Source organism: Hordeum vulgare, chromosome 7H, assembly GCF_904849725.1.
Source record: "Hordeum vulgare subsp. vulgare chromosome 7H, MorexV3_pseudomolecules_assembly, whole genome shotgun sequence".
Lineage (NCBI taxonomy): Eukaryota > Viridiplantae > Streptophyta > Magnoliopsida > Poales > Poaceae > Hordeum > Hordeum vulgare.
In genome coordinates, this window is record NC_058524.1 from 125,867,405 (window position 1) to 125,886,914 (window position 19,510).

At 51.7% G+C, this 19,510-nt stretch overlaps 2 protein-coding genes across 2 annotated transcripts; one reads left to right on the forward strand and one right to left on the reverse strand.

The window, feature by feature from the left end:
• Nucleotides 1-627: 627 nt before the first annotated feature.
• LOC123409758 (DNA repair protein RAD4) lies at nucleotides 628-6,698 on the forward strand. Its single transcript, XM_045102621.1, has 13 exons — nucleotides 628-791; nucleotides 892-1,013; nucleotides 1,417-1,725; nucleotides 2,062-2,154; nucleotides 2,344-2,439; nucleotides 2,538-2,639; nucleotides 2,883-2,932; nucleotides 3,433-4,164; nucleotides 4,881-5,046; nucleotides 5,159-5,353; nucleotides 5,432-5,581; nucleotides 5,663-5,872; nucleotides 6,213-6,698. The coding sequence occupies exons 1-13, from the start codon at nucleotides 725-727 to the stop codon at nucleotides 6,594-6,596; spliced, it is 2,676 nt and encodes an 891-aa protein (XP_044958556.1). The 5' UTR covers nucleotides 628-724; the 3' UTR covers nucleotides 6,597-6,698.
• A 5,659-nt stretch (nucleotides 6,699-12,357) lies between these two features.
• LOC123412712 (probable inactive receptor kinase RLK902) lies at nucleotides 12,358-14,695 on the reverse strand. Its single transcript, XM_045105651.1, has 4 exons — nucleotides 13,602-14,695; nucleotides 13,520-13,555; nucleotides 13,254-13,379; nucleotides 12,358-13,159 (listed from the first exon to the last, which is right to left on the reverse strand). The coding sequence occupies exons 1-4, from the start codon at nucleotides 14,551-14,553 to the stop codon at nucleotides 12,537-12,539; spliced, it is 1,737 nt and encodes a 578-aa protein (XP_044961586.1). The 5' UTR covers nucleotides 14,554-14,695; the 3' UTR covers nucleotides 12,358-12,536.
• Nucleotides 14,696-19,510: the final 4,815 nt, after the last annotated feature.

The following is a 19,510-nucleotide window of genomic DNA, read 5'->3' on the forward strand; positions in this document are numbered from 1 at the left end:
TCCTTCTCACCCGGCACCACTATAGTGGAGCAGAGCCGAGGCCTTGAAGAGCCAGCCAGATCCGCCCAAGAACTGAGAGGAAGCTCTGGCGGAGCCGACTGCAAGGAAGATGGCAGCCTAGGAGAGGAAAGATTCGAAGTTGGGGAACTTACTTCTGCAGCAGGCGTCTCTTCTATAGCCATCAAAGCCACACATGGGAGGATGCGCCCCGAGACTCGGTCTACGAATCCTGCCAGCGGATCCACGAGTCCCTCCAATGCGGGGCAGCACCTGCCCAGAGGCCTCATCAATGATCCGAAGCGACGCCGTCGACGAAGAGGTTGCGGTAGGTGTGAGCGGTGTGGCGGAGGAAACGATAGGAGCGGACGGAGGCCGTACGTGGATAGCCATTTTATAGGAAACTGTTCAATTGATAGCCGGATGATTGATAGCATTCGCCTTTAGCAAAACCGGTTGCTCAAAGCCGGTGAAAAGAAAGGAGCAAACTCTGCCACGCGCCCACACGCCCGTGCAGCTCCATGTCGGGCCCACTCCCCCTCCCAGGATTGGTCCCACGACTCCTCGCGGCGCGCGAAACTCACTCGGCCACCACCACCTCCGGTCGCGGCCGCCGTTGTTCCGCTTCCCTAAACCTAACGGCGGCCCCCGGGGCCATCTTCGGTTCCCCTAACCCCTCATCTCCCCCCTGCCGCCAAGCAGAAGAAGAAGACTAGAGGCTCTAGCGATGCGGACCAGGGGCCAGACCCGCGGCGAGCCCCAACCCCCGCCGGCTTCGTCCCCCGCCTCCTCAGGTGCTGCTTGTCTCCGTCCGACCCTCCCTGCCGCTATCTTATTCAATAATTTATTTATCATCGTGTGTTTTCGCTGAAGCTATTGTTCTTCCTCCTGCAGGAAGAGGTGGAGCGGAGGATATTGGAGCCGGCGGCGCCAATAATCGCCGGAGAGCCTCGCCCGCCGCGAAAGGGAAATCCCCCGCCACCAAGGCGAGAGCGCAAATGCCGGTTGCTGGGAAGGTAGTAAAAGGCGCTAACTTGGGTGTTATGATTCCAGGGGATTAAGGGGAAGTTGTTTCTGTCGATAATGGAGTACAAGATTCTCGTTGTTTTGTGTTTGTTATACTTATTATATACGTACTTGTATTCTTTCTCCCGTATTAACATAGTTGTACAGCATTCAGATTAAATGGGCTGAAACTTTAGGCGCAAATTAATTGAGAGGAAACGATTCATCTACTGAAAGTGTTCCAGTTTTTTGCAACTCTAGTTTTGAGCGAGAAAAAAGAAAACTTGGTGTTTGGTTCTGAAAATAGTTTCTATTTCTCATCGTAGGAGGGAAATACGGCTTAGGGTTAAATTTAGTTATGGAAGGCAAACTTATGTATTCCTTGATGGGATTTGCTTACGCTGATCACTTCAGGTGGAATTGGAATCCGCATTGGGGATCAAACGCAAAAAAGCTAAAGTCAATACCGAACGGAATGACGATGCGGGTAAGAAAAGGTGCAACACGGGGAGTTCTGAAAAGAAAAATCTGGAGGAAAAAGAGCCGGAGGCAATTGGTGATGGTGATGCAGCTGGCATGGAATGGGAGGATGGGCATGTCTCTCCGGTGGAATGCAAAGAGGGTTATTCCCATGATCTTGGTGAGACGGTCACCGTTGAGTTCACTGATGTACCTTCATCAACTGAAAAGAAGAGTGTTCGAAGGCATACTGCTGAAGAGAAGGTAAAACATTTCACCAGCGAAGATATTATTATTAATCAAGGCATCTGCCTCCACGTGCACATAAACACTTGCATTTACCTTTTAACCTGTGAAATGAATTTGTGTCTGTGACTGTGGCCCTACAATATGTGCTGACTGCTGAGGAGTTCCAGGTATCAGCTTGTTTGCTGAGTAGTGTAATGCTCTGCAGCCTGGTCACAAGAAAGCCTTGATCCATATCCTCTGAAAACGGCATCAGTTCCTGTTTCTTTGTATTATATTTCAAATTACTTTTTTCTTTTCTTCTGTTAGGGATCTTTTTAATATTGACCAATTACTACTTTTTGATTTATTTAGGAGTTGGCTGAACTCATGCACAAGGTCCATTTACTTTGCCTGCTAGCAAGGGGTAGGGTAGTTGACAAGGCCTGCAATGATCCTCTTATTCAGGTGCATTATATTGGTATCCATTTGTACGGTTGTACCATTTTAAATTGCTCATGTTTCAAAATGATGAAATATCAAGATTTTCTTATTTATTTTATGCTAATGTTGGTGACTGGAGATGTCTTTCTTCCGAAGTACTGAACAAACTCACCTTTCAAGCTAAACCATGTTTGTTCTAAATTTTCTTTTCAGGCTTCAGTTCTATCTGTTTTACCACACCACTTATTGTGGAATGGTGTAGACACTCTGAAACTGGACGCTAATAAACTGCGTAGTCTTGTGAGCTGGGTAAGCCCCTTCTGGGCCTTACATGTATTTATTGCATGAGACAATACTTCCCACTTGTTCTTTTTCTCTTTCGTAAAACACATTTATTGTGCATGCAGTTCCATCATACTTTCTGTACAATTGCACGATCTGCTGACAAGGGGTCTTTTGAATCAAATATGGCTTTCGCTCTTCAGAGTCATGAAGGCACTGCTGAAGAGGTACTGTATTGTCTCCCTTAAGATTTTGCTGGCTGAAGAAATTAGTTGTCCTGAATTCCTTATATAGGCTGACATTATGCCTCCTTGAAGTTTTTTCAGATTTAAGAACCCTAGAAAAAAATATGAATGATAGTAATCATGTTTTCTTGCTCCACAGTTTATTTTCTATCTTCCATTATAAATGGAATTTATCTTCTGAAGCAGCATATTGTAAAACTGACCAACAAATGGTTTGCAATGCAGGTCTGTGCACTATCAGTTGCACTGTTTAGGGCACTCAACTTGACAGCTAGGTACGATAGCTCCCTGCAACTAATTGTGTGCTGGAGTTTAGGCATATCCCCATGTCTTAACATCTTTCAGTAATCATACATGATGCATCATATTGATGCCCTAGTTCCAAATTTGGTTCCATACAGGTGCATATTAATAGTAAATCATTTTGCATGCTATGTATGATTTAGTTAATTCACAGTGTTGAGAACTGGATTTTATGTTCTCTATTTTGTGTGTAATTTTAAAAGAGTCATGTTTTAAATATATTTAAGAAAAGATGGCTCAGGAGAATGGCTGAAAGCCAGTAAGTGGCAATTAGGCATCTTTGCTCGCTTGAAGTTAGACTTGATAAAATACTTGGGTTTCAGTTCTGAAATTAATCCTATATCTGTGTTTTTTATAAGTTCTCCAACCCTATCAAAGTTCCCATGAAGATTAAGCAAGAATTAGGGGTTTACTACATTATACTGTGTTTTTGTTTGCCATCTTTTGAGCCGTACCTAAGCACATCTTGTAGGTTTGTTACAAATATGGATGTTGTTGGACTCAAGCCTGATGCTAAAGCAATGGGGACACCAAATCAAGATGGAACTAGGCTTTCTACAAGGGCACTACCTTGTAGTTCTGTTGCTGCAGGCCATAATGAGTTTAATACTCTTTCTCCGGCTCGATTAGAAGTTAATACTGAACATAGCTTCAGTAGGACTAAGCAACGAGGTGATCTTGGAAATTTGAAAAGAACATCAGCTTGCAAGAGTTTGTCTAAAAACTTGTCAAATTGCAAGGCAGATAAATATGCATCAACATCGAAAGATGAATCATCCAGCAGTCCAAATCCATTCACATCCAGTAATGCTGAAATACCAAAAAGGAAAGGGGATGTGGAATTTGAGTTGCAACTGCAAATGGCCCTTTCAGCCACTGGAGCTGAAATTCAGGAAAAGCTAGCTGCCACATCCAGTCAGTCAATTGGCACCCTACTAGATTCTACACCGTTGAAGAAATTACGTAAAAATGCAGAAGTTGCGTCCAACTCAAGCGCAGTTTGGTCGAGAAGTGGACCGCCATTATATTGGGCCGAGGTATACTGCGGTGGCCAGACATCGACTGGAAGATGGGTGCATGTTGATGTTGTAAATGATATTATTGACGGTGAAAGAAAAGTAGAAGCTGCTTCTGCTGTTTGCAGGAAGCCTTTGAGATACGTTGTTGCCTTTGCTGGAGGTGGTGCTAAAGATGTGACTAGAAGGTTTGCCTCCTTTGGAATTTACAAGTTTTTCTATGTGCTGTTACAGCGATATATACTAGTTATGTCTTTGGTTTTTACTAGACCTTCTACTTGCCAAACCAAACAATGCAACTAAAGTGAATACTGTAGGCATGATTACTGAAATTATTCTTTGCTAATGCAACAACCTGTAATGCAAATTCAATCTGAACTGAGTGACCTGGAGTACTGTATTGCTAATAAGTCTTAAACTTGGCAAATATTAGTAATTCTATGATTTTTCCAGTGCAACATTCAATTTATGCCATTAAGGTTCAGGGACAGAGCCAGAAAAATATGTTTGTGACCAAGGTGGCAATATTTGTGCATCTACCAAACAGGCCTTCTGTACTTTTTTCATGCAGCAGATGCCTGCTCTGTCACTAGTGTTCTTGACTAGGGAAGTTCTTGTTAGGGGTAGGATTTTGGAAAGAGGTAGGGGAGGGGTTGTCTCCTGTGAGGCAAGGTAGATGGACTATTTTTATATTTACTCTCTTGATTAATTTCTCAGACAATCCAAAGTAAATAACAAATCATATATCTTATGTCTAGTTGGCTTATGGGCAAGGCCCAAGGCTAAAAGATATCTTCCTAATTTAAAGGATAAACAACTTAAATGAGAAATTTTGAGGATCCTTTCCGTAACTTGGTGCTGCTTTGGGCATGTTCTACATGTGCATAACAATCATGCTCTACAGGTATTGCTTGCAGTGGCACAGAATTGTCCAGGGAAGAGTGAATCAAGAGTGGTGGGAGAAGGTTTTGGCACCATTAGAGCAGCTCGAATTGGCAGCAACTAATGACTCTGAAGATATTGAACTTCAGACCAGGGCCCTAACAGAGCCTCTTCCTACCAATCAGCAGGTACAGCCGATACAGGATTTGAGAGAGATTAATATAACCTACTTTACCCCCTTTTGCTTCTTCCAAAATTACTTGTTATCTTAATTTAGTTAATATTTATGGAACCATCCAGGCCTACAAAGACCATCACCTATATGCTCTTGAGAAGTGGCTGCACAAGAACCAAGTTCTTCATCCCAAGGGTCCAGTGCTTGGCTTCTGTAAGGGGCATTCTGTTTATCCTAGATCTTGTGTTCAAACACTGCAATCAAGACACGGATGGTTGACGGAGGGTCTGCAAGTGAGAGAAAACGAGTCGGCTGCAAAGGTGTATAACAGAAGCACATGCTTATCTTGTTTGTCTCGTCTTTTCATAGGTGGAATAATTGTTTTCTGTTGTATGTAGACTGTCACACGACCAAAGAGGATTTTTAACTCTCAGTCACGTGAATCCAATAGTAACGAAGATGAACTTCAGACAACCATGGAACTATATGGTAAATGGCAGCTCGAACCCCTGCAACTTCCTCGTGCTGTAAATGGCATCGTGCCAAAGGTAATGAGCATCACTTACCATTTAGTAACCATCAGTATTTCTTTTGTGGTTCCTACATACTGAGTAAATTTCATCTCCAAGAATGAGCGTGGCCAAGTTGATGTATGGTCAGAGAAGTGCCTTCCACCTGGCACCGTACACTTGAGGAAACCAAGAATATTCCAGGTTGCAAAGAGGCTTGGAATCGACTATGCTCCTGCCATGGTTGGATTTGATTACCGAAGCAGTCGGTGCGTTCCAGTTTTTGACGGAATTGTTGTATGTGACGAATTTAAAAATGTCATTTTGGAGGTATGTCGAGGATACTGCATTTGGTTCACTTTCAATGACTGAAACCATTTATCCTGTCAATAAGATATACAAGATCTTCGATACAACCTAGTAATGTTGTCGACTTAGGTTATAGTCATTGAAGATCTATAACTCACATGTATGCCTAAAATATACCAGCATAAATAAATCGTGTAGCATGTCAAATAATTGTATGGGCATACAAATGTAGCAGTATGAAGGATAGTATTTTTGGTGAATTGGCAGTGCCCTTTCGTCATCGCAGCTAGAAATTTTGAGCTCAAGCTCCACACCGAGGTGATGTGACATGTTTGTAATCTTGGTTAACACTTCCTGGCAGGCCTATGAAGAAGAGGAGGAACGGAGAGACGCTGCGGAAAGGAAGCAGGAGGAAGCTCAGGCTCTGTCTAGGTGGTATCAGCTGCTCTGTTCTATTGTAACAAGACAACGATTGAAAGAATCCTACAACGCACGCTCAGCAGCGCCTGGGCCAGAGAGACCAGCTAAAGTTGATAATCCCCAGAAAAGCAGGAGTGATAGTCAATGCTCTGGTGCGACCACGACCAATCAGCGTCCACGCGCGGATCGGCTGCCAGATCCTTGTTTCTCTGCTCATGACCATGAGCATGAGTATCCTGAGGAAGATCAGAGCTTCGATGAAGAGACGTTTGTGCGGACGAAACGCTGCCCGTGTGGGTTTTCGCTCCAAGTTGAGGAATTGTAGCAACTTGTACTGGAAATGTAGTACTAATTCGACCGCCTAGCGTATAGAGCCTCTTCATCTGATCAAAATTCTCAGTAGAAAGCTTTGCTGCATTTATTTCAATATCTGAGAAAGAAAGAATTTGGGTGGGGTGGGGTGGGGTGGGTGTTATGACCGGTACAACGTACCAACGGAGGAGGCCCAATGGGCAGGGTTAATTACGGGCTTAGCCCAAATTATCTTACCTATCTTACAGTCCAAGTTATATTAGAGTCCAAGTTATCTAGTGTTTAGTGGAGGCTGTCCTCCTATATAAACACATGTACCCCTTCGATATTAAGCAGACAATAAACAGTAGATTCTGTTGTCGTCTCCCTCAGGAGACGAGAGCCCCAAACCCTAGCCGCCTCTCTCTCTCTCTCACGCCGCGCCGGCGCCCAACCGTCGGCGCCGGCGTCCCCAACCTCGCAGCCCGCACTTTCACCCCTACAACCTACGTCCGAGACCTGGTAGAACCCTAGCATCTACCAATTTGGTATCAGGTAGCTTGGGTTCGATGAGTTTGTCGGACCTTCCCACCATCACCGTCGTCGCCACCAACGCCTTCCCCGCCACCTCAGGTCCGGCAGCACCACTCGCCACCTCAGGTCCGGCCGCACCACTCGCCGCCGCCGGCCACCTCAGGTCCGGCCGCCTCCGGTCCCGCGGCCCTGGCGGCCGAACACGCCCCCGTCCTCTCCCCGGCGGAGACGTCCTCGGCGATCCGCGACCTCAACCTAGCGGTCTCGATCCTCCGGACTTTCCTCCAGGCTCCGTACGCAACCCCGCCACCACTGCCTTCGCCGGCGGCGCCCCTTCGCGCCACCGCCCCCGGCCACTGTCGCGCCCCAGGGACTGCCGATCACCCAGGTCCGGTGGCCGCCGTCGCCGTCCCCGCTACCGACGTGGATTGACACGCCGACCTACATGACGGCGCCACTACAACCGACGGTGTTGCAGCCACCCGCCCCCACCTTCGGGGGGTTCGGCGGGTACACTGATCCATATGCCGGGAGCTCCGTGGTGCCGCAACACTCTCCTTCCGCCGCGCTGGGTCGTCACGAGGGCACCTACGTGGCCTCGCCACACGTGCAGCAGCCACCCCGCTTCACCAAGCTGGAGTTCGCCACCTACGACGGCACCGTCGACCCCCTGAACTGGCTCAATCAGTGCGACCAGTTTTTCAGGGGGCAGCGGACCATGGCGTCCGACCGCACGTGGATCGCCTCCTACCACCTCCGTGGCGCCGCCCAGACTTGGTACTACGCCCTCGAGCAGGACGAGGGCGGGATGCCTCAGTGGGAGCGCTTTCGCAACCTGTGTCTCCTCCGGTTCGCCCCCCATACGTGGGAGCCGCTTGGCCGAGCTCGGTCGCCTTCCCTTCACCACCTCGGTGTAGGACTTCGCCGACCGCTTCCAGACGTTGGCCTGCCATGCGCCCGACGTCACGGCTCGCCAACGCACCGAGCTCTTCGTCGGCGGCCTTCCCGACCACATCCGCATCGACGTCGAGATGCGCGACCCCCAGGACCTGCAGATGGCCATGTATTACGCACGCGCGTACGAGCACCGTGCCAACGCCCTGCATCAGGCGTTCCCGGGCCGCGGCACGCGTTCCCCGACCCGCCCCGCCCCGGCGGCCGCCACCCCGACACGCCCCGCCCTGCCGGCCGCTACTGCGGCTGCCCCCGCGCCGACACGCACCTTCCGGCGCTTGACGTCGGCCGAGCAGCTCGAGCGACGCTGCAAGGGCCTGTGCTTCAACTGCGCCGAGCCGTATGCGCCGGGTCATACGTGCGCCCGCCTGTTCTACTTGGAGACCGTCGACGACGCGGAGGTGGAGGCCCTTACCGCGGAGCTCGACGCCACCACACTCTCTGAGGCCGGCGTCACGACCTACGGGCCGGTCGACGCGACCGCCTTCGTCGTCTCCCTTCATGCCATGGATGGCATCAAGACGACAAAGACGATGCTGCTTCCGGTGACGATCAACGAGGAGCGTCTCACCGCGCTCGTGGACACGGGTTCGACACACAACTTCCTGTCCGGGGACGCCATGCGCCGCCTCGCACTCCAACCGGCGGGCTCGGAGAAGTTCAGCGTCATCGTCGCCAACGGGGACCGCCTTGCTTGCCAGGGGGTGGCGCGGCAGGTTCCCGTCCTCATCGGCGACGAGCCGTTCTCCATCGACTGCGTCGGCATCGACCTGGGCTGCTATGACTTCATCCTCGGCATCGACTTCCTGTCCACTCTCGGCTCCATCCTTTGGGACCTCGATGTGATGTCCCTCATCTTCTGGTGCGAGGGCGGCCGTCGCGTTCAGTGGACACGCATCGGCGGCTCCGGCGCCGTGACTCCACAACTCCAGTTGATGGCGGCCACACTGGAGAGGCGCATCCCCTCCTGGCCGACCTCCTGCAGCAGCACAACGACATCTTCGACGAGCCACAGGGCCTCCCTCCCGCGCGGCCCTGTGACCACCGCATCCACCTGGTGCCGGACACGACACCTGTAGCCATGCGTCCGTACCGGTACCCTCAGCTGCAGAAAGACGAGCTCGAGCGTCAGGTGGCGGTCATGCTCGCGCAGGGCATCATCCGGATTTCTACATCGCCGTTCTCCGCCCCGGTGCTCCTTGTGCGCAAGCCCGACGGCACATGGCGCTTCTGCATCGACTACCGCACCCTCAACGCCCTGACGTCCAAGGACAAGTTCCCCATCCCCGTCGTGGATGAGCTCTTGGACGAGCTACACGGAGCGCGCTTCTTCACCAAGCTCGACCTTCGCTCGAGCTACCATCAGGTGCGCATGCACCCTGACGACATCGAGAAGACGGCGTTCCGCACTCACCATGGCCACTTCGAGTTCCTGGTGATGCCGTTCGGCCTCTCCAACGCGCCGGCGACCTTCCAGACCCTGATGAACGACATGCTCAGCCCATACTTGCGCCGCTTTGTGCTTGTTTTCTTTGATGACATTCTCATCTACACTGCATCTTGGGCGGAGCACCTACAACACGTGGCCATCATCTTCAACGAGCTTCGAGCGCATCGTCTTCACCTCAAGCGCTCGAAGTGCTCGTTCGGCACGACCTCCGTCGCGTACCTGGGGCACGTCATCTCGGCGGACGGGGTAGCGATGGACGCGGACAAGGTCGCCGCCGTCGCCGTGTGGCCGATCCCGCGGTCACCGCGGGCGCTCCGCGGCTTCTTGGGCCTCGCCGGCTACTACCGGAAGTACATCCGGGACTTCAGCCTCATCGCCGCGCCACTGACGCGTCTCCTTCGATGCGACGCCTTCTCCTGGGACAAGGAGGCGACTACGGCATTCAAGGCTCTCCAACGGGCGCTCAGGACGGGACCCGTCCTCCAGATGCCGGACTTTGATATGCCGTTCATGGTGGACTGCGACGCCTCTGGCATCGGCTTCGGCGCCGTTCTCCAGCAGGGCGAGGGACCGCTCGCCTTCTTCAGCCGCCCCTTCGCCGCTCACCATCACAAGCTCGCGGCCTACGAGCGCGAGCTTATTGGGCTGGTTCAGGCGGTACGCCACTGGCGGCCTTATCTTTGGGGCCGGTCATTCCGTGTGCGCACGGACCACTACAGCCTCAAGTTCTTGCTGGACCAGCGCTTCTCGACAGTTCGGCAACACCAGTGGATCAGCAAGCTCTTTGGCTTCGACTTCACCGTTGAGTACCGCCCCGGCCGTCTCAACACGGTCGCCGACGCCATGTCCCGCCGCGACACTGAGGATGTCGCGGACGACGTCGCCATGGCTGGCACTATCATGTGCATTCGCTCCGGGCCATCTTTCGCCTTCATCGACGACATTCGCCGGGCAACTTCGACGGCCGTGGACACCCAGGGCCAGCGCCAGCGCCTTGACGCCGGCGAGGTAGACGCGCCCTGGCGCTTGGACGAGGGGCTGCTCCTACATGGCCGCCGCATCTTCGTGCCCGACCATGGCGACCTGCTCCACCAGGTCCTGACCTTGGCACACTCTGCAGGGCACGAGGGCATGCAGAAGACTCTCCATCGTCTCCGTGCTGATTTTTACATCCCCGGTGATGGCGCGATGGTCCGCGACTGGGTGCGGTCGTGCGTGACGTGCCAGCCAAACAAGACGGAGACACTACGACCCGCGGGTCTACTGCAGCCGCTGGACGTACCCTCCCAGGTGTGGGCGGATGTTTCCATGGACTTCATCGAGGGCCTTCCCAAGGTGGGCGGCAAGTCCGTCATCCTCACGGTGGTTGACCGCTTCTCCAAGTACGCGCACTTCATCGCCCTAGGTCATCCATATACAGCCGCCTCCGTGGCGCGGGCCTTCTTCGACGGCATCGTCCGCCTCCACGGTTTTCCGTCGTCCATCGTCAACGATTGTGATCCCGTGTTCACGGGACATGTCTGGCGGGATCTCTTTCGACTGGCGGGCGTGAAGCTCCGCATGAGCACGGCGTTCCACCCTCAGACAGACGGCCAATCCGAGGTGGTCAACAAGGTGATCACCATGTACCTGCACTGTGTTACTGGTGATCGTCCACGAGCTTGGGTGGACTGGTTGGCGTGGGCGGAGTACTGCTACAACACCTCCTATCACTCCGCCCTGCGCACCACGCCTTTCGAGGTGGTCTACGGGCGCCCACCTCCGGCGATGCTCCCTTACGTGCCTGGGATGGCTCGGTCCGAGACGGCGGGCGACTTACTCCGCACCCGCGACGACATTCTGGCTGAGGCACGCCAACGTCTTCTCCAAGCACAACAGCTGGCTCGGAAGTACTACGATGCTCATCATCGCGAGGCGGAGTTCGCGGTGGGCGATTGGGTGTGGCTGCGCCTCCTCCACAGAACCACGCAGTCTCTGGACCCGCGCTCCAAGCGTAAATTGGGACCTCGCTACGCCGGTCCCTTTCGTGTGCTGGAGCGTGTCGGCACACTCGCATACCGCTTGGAGCTGCCAGCTGGTTCTCGCCTCCACGACGTCTTCCATGTCCGCTTACTGAAGGCCTACCGCGGGGACCCTCCTGCAGCGACGCCGACCCTCCTGCAGCGACGCCGACCCTTCCTCCTACTTCGGATGGCCGCCTCCTTCCAGCTTCCGCACAGGTGGCGAAGGTGCTGCAGGCGCAGCAGCGTCTGGTATGTCTTGGTACAGTGGACCGGCCTGTCAGAGGAGGAAGCGACTTGGGAGAAGCTCGATGATTTCCGCCAGCAGTTTCCAGATGTTCAGCTCGAGGACGAGCTGTTTGAGAAGGCGGGGAGAGATGTTATGATCGGTACAACGTACCAACGGAGGAGGCCCAATGGGCAGGGTTAATTACGGGCTTAGCCCAAGTTATCTTACCTATCTTAGAGTCCAAGTTATATTAGAGTCCAAGTTATCTAGGGTTTAGTGGAGGCTGTCCTCCTATATAAACACATGTACCCCTTCGATATTAAGCAGACAATAAACAATAGATTCTGTTATCGTCTCCCTCAGGAGACGAGAGCCCCAAACCCTAGCCGCCTCTCTCTCTCTCTCTCACGCCGCGACGGTGCCCAACCGCCGACGCCGGCGTCCCCAACCTCGCAGCCCGCACTTCCACCCGTACAACCTACGTCCGAGACCTGATAGAACCCTAGCCTCTACCAGTGGGGGAGGATGCAGCAGGCATGAAACATTGAGTAGTTTGCAACCAGTACGAGTAGCATGAGCAACAAGAAATGGAAAATATATATATAAACCCTTCTGATTATGGGTTTTTGTTTGTGGCCGCTCTGTGCATCTTAGTTATGCAATGTATCCTAACTTACTTATGAGTAACATGAAAGCGCCTTCATTATTATTGTAAAACAACAAATGCTGTAACAAAATACATAAACCTAACCGTCTCATTTCAAAAAACTCTTATAGACCTTGCAAAAGAATAAAGACCGGCCATGCTCATGCGGACACGCTTCGGCTGCCGTCGGTGCTGCTGAAGTCGGCCCTCCGGGACGCGTCCTCGACGATGCGCTCGATCCTCGCCTCCACCTCCGCCATCGTCGGGCGCCGGTCGGGGTGCTGCTCGGTGCACTCCATGCCGAGCTGCAGCAGCCGCATCATCTCCTCCTCCACCCGCGGCTCGTTGCCGATCACGGAGTCGAACACCTCGGACGTCCACTCCTCCTGCACCACCGACCGCACCCACCGCGCGAGGTCCACGCCGCTGCCGCCGGCGCCGCCGTCCGGGAGCGCGTGCGTCGGCGCGCGCCCGGTGAGCAGCTCCAGCACCACCACGCCGAAGCTGTACACGTCGGCCTTCTGCGACACGGCGCGCGCGTCGGTCACCTCCGGGGCGCGGTAGCCCGTGCCCCGCTTCGGCAGCTCCGCCGTGCCGACGAGCTGGGCCAGGCCGTAGTCGGCCACGTAGGCGCCGTCGCGTGCCCCGCTGACCACGACGTTGGACGCCTTGATGCTGCCGTGCGACGCCTTGGGCCCTCCGCCGTGGATGAACGCCACGCCGCGCGCCGCCGCCAGCGCGATGCGTGCGCGCGTCGTGAAGTCGAGGCGCTCCGCTCCGCCGCCTGCGAGACAAGAAGGGAACCTAAACATGCCGCCCATGGACGCGGCGAAGAATGCGAAGTTGAGGTGGGTGCATCATGTGATCGAACGACGAACCGTGGAGAAGGGAGGAGAGGCTGCCGGCGCCGACGAAGTCGAAGACGAGGAGCTTCTCCTCCCTGCTGTAGAAGTAGGCGCGGAGACCCGGCAGGTTGTCGTGGCGGAGAGCGCCGAGGGCGACCACCCTGTCCCGGAACTCGCGCTCGGGGAGGTGCACGTCGCGGAGGCGTTTGATGGCGAGGATGGGCTCCCCGCCGTCGAGCGTCGCACGGTACGTCGTCCCGTGGACGCCCTTGCCGAGCACCTCGGCGGACGCCCGCAGCATCGTCTCCAGGTCGTAGGGCCTCTCCGGCGCGCTGCCGAGGAACACCAGCTTCTTGCCGTCGCCGATCAGCGGCGACGCCGGCGGGGAGTGCGACCGCTTCACGGCGTTCCTGTCCGTCATCGCCACGGTCACCGTTATAGGCTCCATGCCCTCGTGCACGTCGGCCGCGGCCTCGGTGGACCTTCCGGCCGTCGCCCGCCGCCGCCGGCTGAAGCAGACGAGAACACAGATTGTGAGCACGATGATGAGAGCGACCAACGCAGCAATGATGATGCCGATGATGGCGCCAAAGGTTAGCTTGCGCCTCTTCTTGCCCTCTGAGCTGGGGCACGCGGCGAGAGGGCCGCCGCAAAGCGCCGTTCCAAGGAAGGCGCTCGGGGGTAGCCCGGCGAGCGACGCGGGCACGGGGCCGTCGATCTGGCCGTTGTAGGACACGTTGAACTGCGTCAGCTTCGGGAGGTCAAGGCCGCTCGGGAGCGCGCCGTTGAGGTCATTGCCCTCGAGGTTCAACGTGGCGAGGTTCCCGAGCCTGTTGAACTCCGATGACACGCCGCCGGTGAGGCGATTCTCGGACAGGTCGGCCTTCTTGAGCAATGCCAGCAAGAAGAGGCTCTCCGGTATGCCGGCGTCGAACCGGTTCCCCTTGAGGTACAGCCACCGGAGCTCGGCGCAGCTGCCGATGTCCGCCGGGATGGGGCCGGAGATGGCGTTAAACCGGAGGGACAGCGTCTGCAGGGCGGTGAGGTTGCCCACCGTGCCGACCGGGATCTGCCCGCTCAGGCTCTTGGCAACCAGCCGCACCTCGACGACGCGCTGGCCGGGGGCGGGGCTGCAGCTGACGCCTTGCCACCCCTGGCACGGGGACACCGACGGGTCCCACTTGAGATGCTTTCCCACGGCGGTGCGCAGGGCGAGCAGCGCGTCGCGGTCGCCGGCCAGGTCCGGCGCAACGTGGCGAGGCAGCACGGCGAGCAGCGCGAACGCGAGCTGCACGAGGGCGAACGCCGGCGGGAACCGCAGCCCGGGCGCCATGCTGTGACGCGGTACACCTAGCTGACAATACCAAGAAGAAGGTAGCTAGAGTAGGGGAGGTATATGCACAGCGACGGCGATGGCGACGACGGCGGACGGTTCGGTAGAGGAGACGCGCAGGGCGACTGCGGCGAGGCTAGCAAGCAATTCCTTTTGTTGGTCGATTGTTCCGGAGGAGCCCCGTGATTAAATAGGGCGCGTGGCAAGGGAATTACATTCCCGTATTACTCCAGCAGCTGTATGGCGTGGTAATGGACAGCGAATAAATTGGCATTAGCAGCATTGGGATCGACGTCGGTCGACAAGGGAGAGGAGGAAGGTGAGGTGAGGTGAAAGAACTGAAGCTGGAGGTTTGGACCGGGGCTATTATAGCTCCGTAACTACCGCATCTATCTTGTTCAGGGCACCTGTGCGTCAGGTACCTGAAATTTTAATTTGTCAAGGGTCGGTCCATTATTTTCCAGGGATTGTTGTTGCTGGACGCGAGAGTGATGGAAAAGGTCGCTAGGAAACTATCACGTGATTTTAGTACAAAATTCAGGATACCACATCTATATTTCTAAGGAAGAATGGCTCATGGGAGCGGTTTAACTACTTATATTACTGTCAAGCCTTTTCTATTATGTGGCAACTAGAATATAGTCAGGGATTTTTCTGAACAAATCCCTGGAGAATGACGTTTTGGCACCCGAGAGTCATGGAGGCCGAAATTTTTGAAAAAAAAAATAAAAATTCAAAAAATTTGATTTCAAAAATCTGAAAAAATTGTACAATTAAATAAGTGTGTGATCCGCGTATGTGTAAAATTTTAGGCCAAAATACTTTGAGACGCGACCTGTAGAAAAAAGATAAATTCATGGTCTGGAAAGATGAATAGTGTCATGTCTTAAAAAGCTTTAGATTTGTCTTTTTTGCATAGCCCTCATTTTAACGTATTTAGTTCTGAAAATTTACACACTCGTGTATTATACCTTCATCTATCTATGTATTTTTCAGAATTTTTTAAAATGTTTAAATATGATTTTCCATGAAATTAGAAGTTTGAATTTAAAGGCCTTCATGAAGCTCGGCCTCCAAAAGCAATTTCTGAAAATAGTGCAACTTTAATACTCCCTTCTATTCGTATTAATTGGCACTCCCTCTATATAGAAATATAAGACTTTCTTAGGTCACTAGGCTACTCATAATAAGGAGTATCATATATTAGTATTAAATATAATCAAATTTATTATCATGCAAGACATATAGTAGCATAATATTTATTATGATATGGTATCTATCTATGATACGACATCTTTTTTACAGAGGGAGCATTAAATCAACGACAATTACTATGGACAGAGTAAGTAGTAATTATGATTTAATTGGATTAATTCCAAGAAAATAATAATAAAGGCATTGGTATTACTCGGAAAGAAGAAATAAAATGAAGAAATAATTAAAGAAAATGACCCATCTTTAGTGGCGCTTGGCCCTCTTCAACAAGAGTCTTGTTGCAGTCTTTTCAATCCAATTTTTCAATTTAAAAAAGATCCATGTGTGCGCTCTGCCCTTTGCAACACGAGCCATGTTGCAATTTCCGCTCAACCTTTTCTTTCTTCCGAAATAAGACCCATTTACATAAGCGCACCGCGACCAACCATTGCGACATTACAGATGTTTCAAACACATACCTCCTAACTCCATTGTAGACCATTATAACAACACAAATGTTTCAAAAACATAGGTTCTGTTGCAAACCAATGCAACGACATGCATGTTTCAGAAACATAGCCCCTGTTACAAAAGTGCGCTGGTGCCAAAGCACATCACGGCTTTGCAACGTCGATGAACACATGCAATGGCTGCCCTTCTTGCAGTAACACGTCTCGCACTGATGCATGGTTGAGGATGGAAAGGGAAATAGAGAAGAAGGCGATGATCTAGCTTTACAAGGAAGAAAACAGAGAGAGGAGATGCGGAAAAATTGAGAGACAAAGAAGAAAGAAAGGGGATGATAAGAAGGGCCGTCTCCAGGAATTTGGGGGCCCGGGACAAAAATACAAAATAGGTTCCTAAAATTTTAAATTTTGTATAACTAAAGAAGTATTCAAGGAATATCTCATAACGCAGTGGCTAAATAGTGCTTCCTAACTATCGAAGGAAAACCTCATGCCAAAGCATATATAAATTTGCTCGAGTGCAAAATATATGTAGAACTGAAACTCGATGCTTCACTATGGAACTAATTAGATTAAACATGAAAAATACAAATAATAATAAAGGATACAAAAGAATACCAAATTAATAGTTTGCTTTATCCATTCCCCCATATGTGTAGAAACTCCTTTTGTTGGAGGTTGCCAATGAAAATACGCCTTCATCAATTTTTCTGTAGCATCAAATAAGATTGATATAAAAATACATCAATTCGGGCTTCATCCACACACCCACATATTTTTTTCCAGTTCAAAATTACTCCATAGTTATATTTTCAAAAAATCAGTTTATAAATCCACACATACATCATATGAGTTCAAACTTCCAATACATCTTCTATTGTTGTTTGCCTCTCTTGCTCTAAGAAATTAGTGAATCACTCATTGATTAGTGGTCGGGCGACGAACAAGACCTGCGTTTCTCGGCTTTGAAAGGGAAGAAAGTCTTCAGTGTAGCGGACGCAACCATCATCCAGCGGCCAAGAGGAGGACGGGAATCACTGTGAGGCATGATACGCTAGTGCAAGCATGGAGCAGTTAGTAGGCAGAGCTAGACTCGGGGAGAGCTGCCGCTCGAGCATGGGAGATCATGAGAGAGGCAGTGCATGTGTGCAAGCGGGGGGGCGGGGGGGGGGGGGGGGGGAGGGGGTGGTGATGGAGTCCTGGATTAAGGGGTCCTCTGGGCGTCGGCCCATGGACCGAATCATCAAAGTCCGGATAGTTGACAACTTCGAACGCAAGAAGGATGACTCCAAAGATTGGCGTGTACTCCAAGCGTAGAAGGATTAGGTCAGCTTGCATATCCGTGACTAATGGTCGGTAACTTGTAAATCCTAGGGTCCCTGGTGTCTATATAAACCAGAGACCCCTATCCGTGTAGGGGAGGCTGAATCATCTAGGGTTTAGCATATACGATCTCGAGGTAGATATACTCTGTAATCATCTTCATTAATACTCCCTCCGTCCAGAAAAAGATGTCCACCCCGTAGTTCATTTACAGTTTTGCAAAACGACCCTTCTAATTTTTAAACCGTTGCTAATCAGCCCCCTCTGCTTCTTCTTCCTTCCCCAGATTCCCACGTCGGCCTCCCGCACCGTGGTCGTCCGTCGTCCCATCCACCGTCGGGCCCCTCTATGCTGGTGACACGGAGGCTACTCAAGCTCCTGCTGCTTAGACTCCATCGGGGAAAAATTAGATCCCCGCCAGAGAGACCATGGCCTGCCCGCTGACGTATCCATCACCGGCCACCAGATCCCCGAGGAGGATGAGGACGAGGGGTACGTGACGCCGAACCGCCCAACCCCAGTAGCATGACCGCGTTCCGGAGGAGGGAGGAATCCGAGGGGCTCGAGGAGGAGGAGCGCTACGCCGACGAGCAAGACGAGCAGTGTCACCTCCAACACCGACGCCGAGCAAGACGAGCAGAAACAAGGAGCCTATTTTCCCGTCCGGAGCTGTGATTCTTTTTCTTGGGCCGACATGCGCCTCGCCCCGGGCAACGCTGGCGCCCCGGTTATGCTCCTCCTGCTGCATGGAAGGTCCTGGTCCTGATCCTGCTGCTGCATCAAAGGTCCTGGTCCTGATCCTGCTGCTTTTGATGCCCCTCCGTCCGGAATGACCTGTGTTGCTGCCTGCTGCCGGTGAGATGTAATGCCTCCCTTTGTAAATTTGCACCTTCAGAATATTTCGCCTTGTATGAATTCCTGCACACCGAATCAGTACTGTTTAGTTATTTAGAGCTCTAAATCAGACAGAGGAGTTGTTCTGTTTTGGGCAGCCGAATCAGTAATGTTCTATTTTGTTGCTCGAGCAATAACAATTAGCAGTGTGTATATTCACGATGATGACAATAAATCAAACATTGAGTTGACAAGATGCCAAATGAGAAACTGAACTTACTGCCAGGAAATGTGGCACCGAGGGGCGATAGAGAACTGTTTTTAGTGGGTTCGGGGGCAACACATCGTCTCTCAGATCTTTCAGGAGACTGGGGTGATTTTGCCCGCTTTCATCATGGGCGCTGTAGCCATTGTTTCATGCAAAGGAACCACATGGTTCCCATTCAAGACACTGAAGCATTCCGTATGTGTCTAGAGTAAGGTCGGTAAATTTGAGATGTTGTTGTTGTTGTTGTTGCTGCTGTAGGTTTGCAGATCAACATCACACAAGTACTTTGATGTGAGGGGTTGTTTTTGGATTTTTTTGGTGCAGTTTTTTTCTAAATGGTGCAAGTCACTCGACATTTGAAATTTGACAAGTTTATGTTCCATAAAAAACTTTAATTAACTCTTTAGCTATTGCTAATTTAGTTAACTCTTTAGCTATCACCCGAATTTAGAGCTTTAAATTCTGAATTCCAAAACAGAGCACTGACATCAAGCTCTAAATTCAGTTAACTATTTAACTATTGCTAATTTAGTTATTTTTTGGCCATAACAAACTTGTCATCTAACCAGATTCATCTTTTTCCATTTATCATTGATTATAGATAGAAGCAGAGGAACGCCTATGGATTTGAACTTGATGGCTGAAGAGGAGGAAGGTGCTCGAGAGGGTCATGCTATGGATTTGAACTTGATGGCTGAAGAGGAGGAAGGAGCTCGAGAGGCTCATGCTATTGATTTGAACTTGATGGCTGAAGAGGAGGAAGGAGCTCGAGAGGCTCATGCTATTGATTTGAACTTGATTGCTGAAGAGGAGGAAGGAGCTCGACATGGTCATGCTATTTATTTGAACTTGATTGCTGAAGAGTAGGAAG

What these genes read in the sequence shown, in the direction of transcription:
- LOC123412712 (XM_045105651.1), bottom strand. Translation starts at nt 14,553, where the DNA reads ATGGCGCCCGGGCTGCGGTTCCCGCCGGCGTTCGCCCTCGTGCAGCTC. An exon ending in GAAGCGGTCGCACTCCCCGC is followed by an intron (nt 13,556 to 13,601) that starts CGGCGTCGCCGC and finishes GGTGTTCCTCGG; the next exon opens with CAGCGCGCCGGAGAGGCCCT. An exon ending in CCCTACGACCTGGAGACGAT is followed by an intron (nt 13,380 to 13,519) that starts GCTGCGGGCGTC and finishes TCCGGGACAGGG; the next exon opens with TGGTCGCCCTCGGCGCTCTC.
- LOC123409758 (XM_045102621.1), top strand. Translation starts at nt 725, where the DNA reads ATGCGGACCAGGGGCCAGACCCGCGGCGAGCCCCAACCCCCGCCGGCT. An exon ending in CTCTTCCTACCAATCAGCAG is followed by an intron (nt 5,047 to 5,158) that starts GTACAGCCGATA and finishes GGAACCATCCAG; the next exon opens with GCCTACAAAGACCATCACCT. An exon ending in TTAAAAATGTCATTTTGGAG is followed by an intron (nt 5,873 to 6,212) that starts GTATGTCGAGGA and finishes ACTTCCTGGCAG; the next exon opens with GCCTATGAAGAAGAGGAGGA.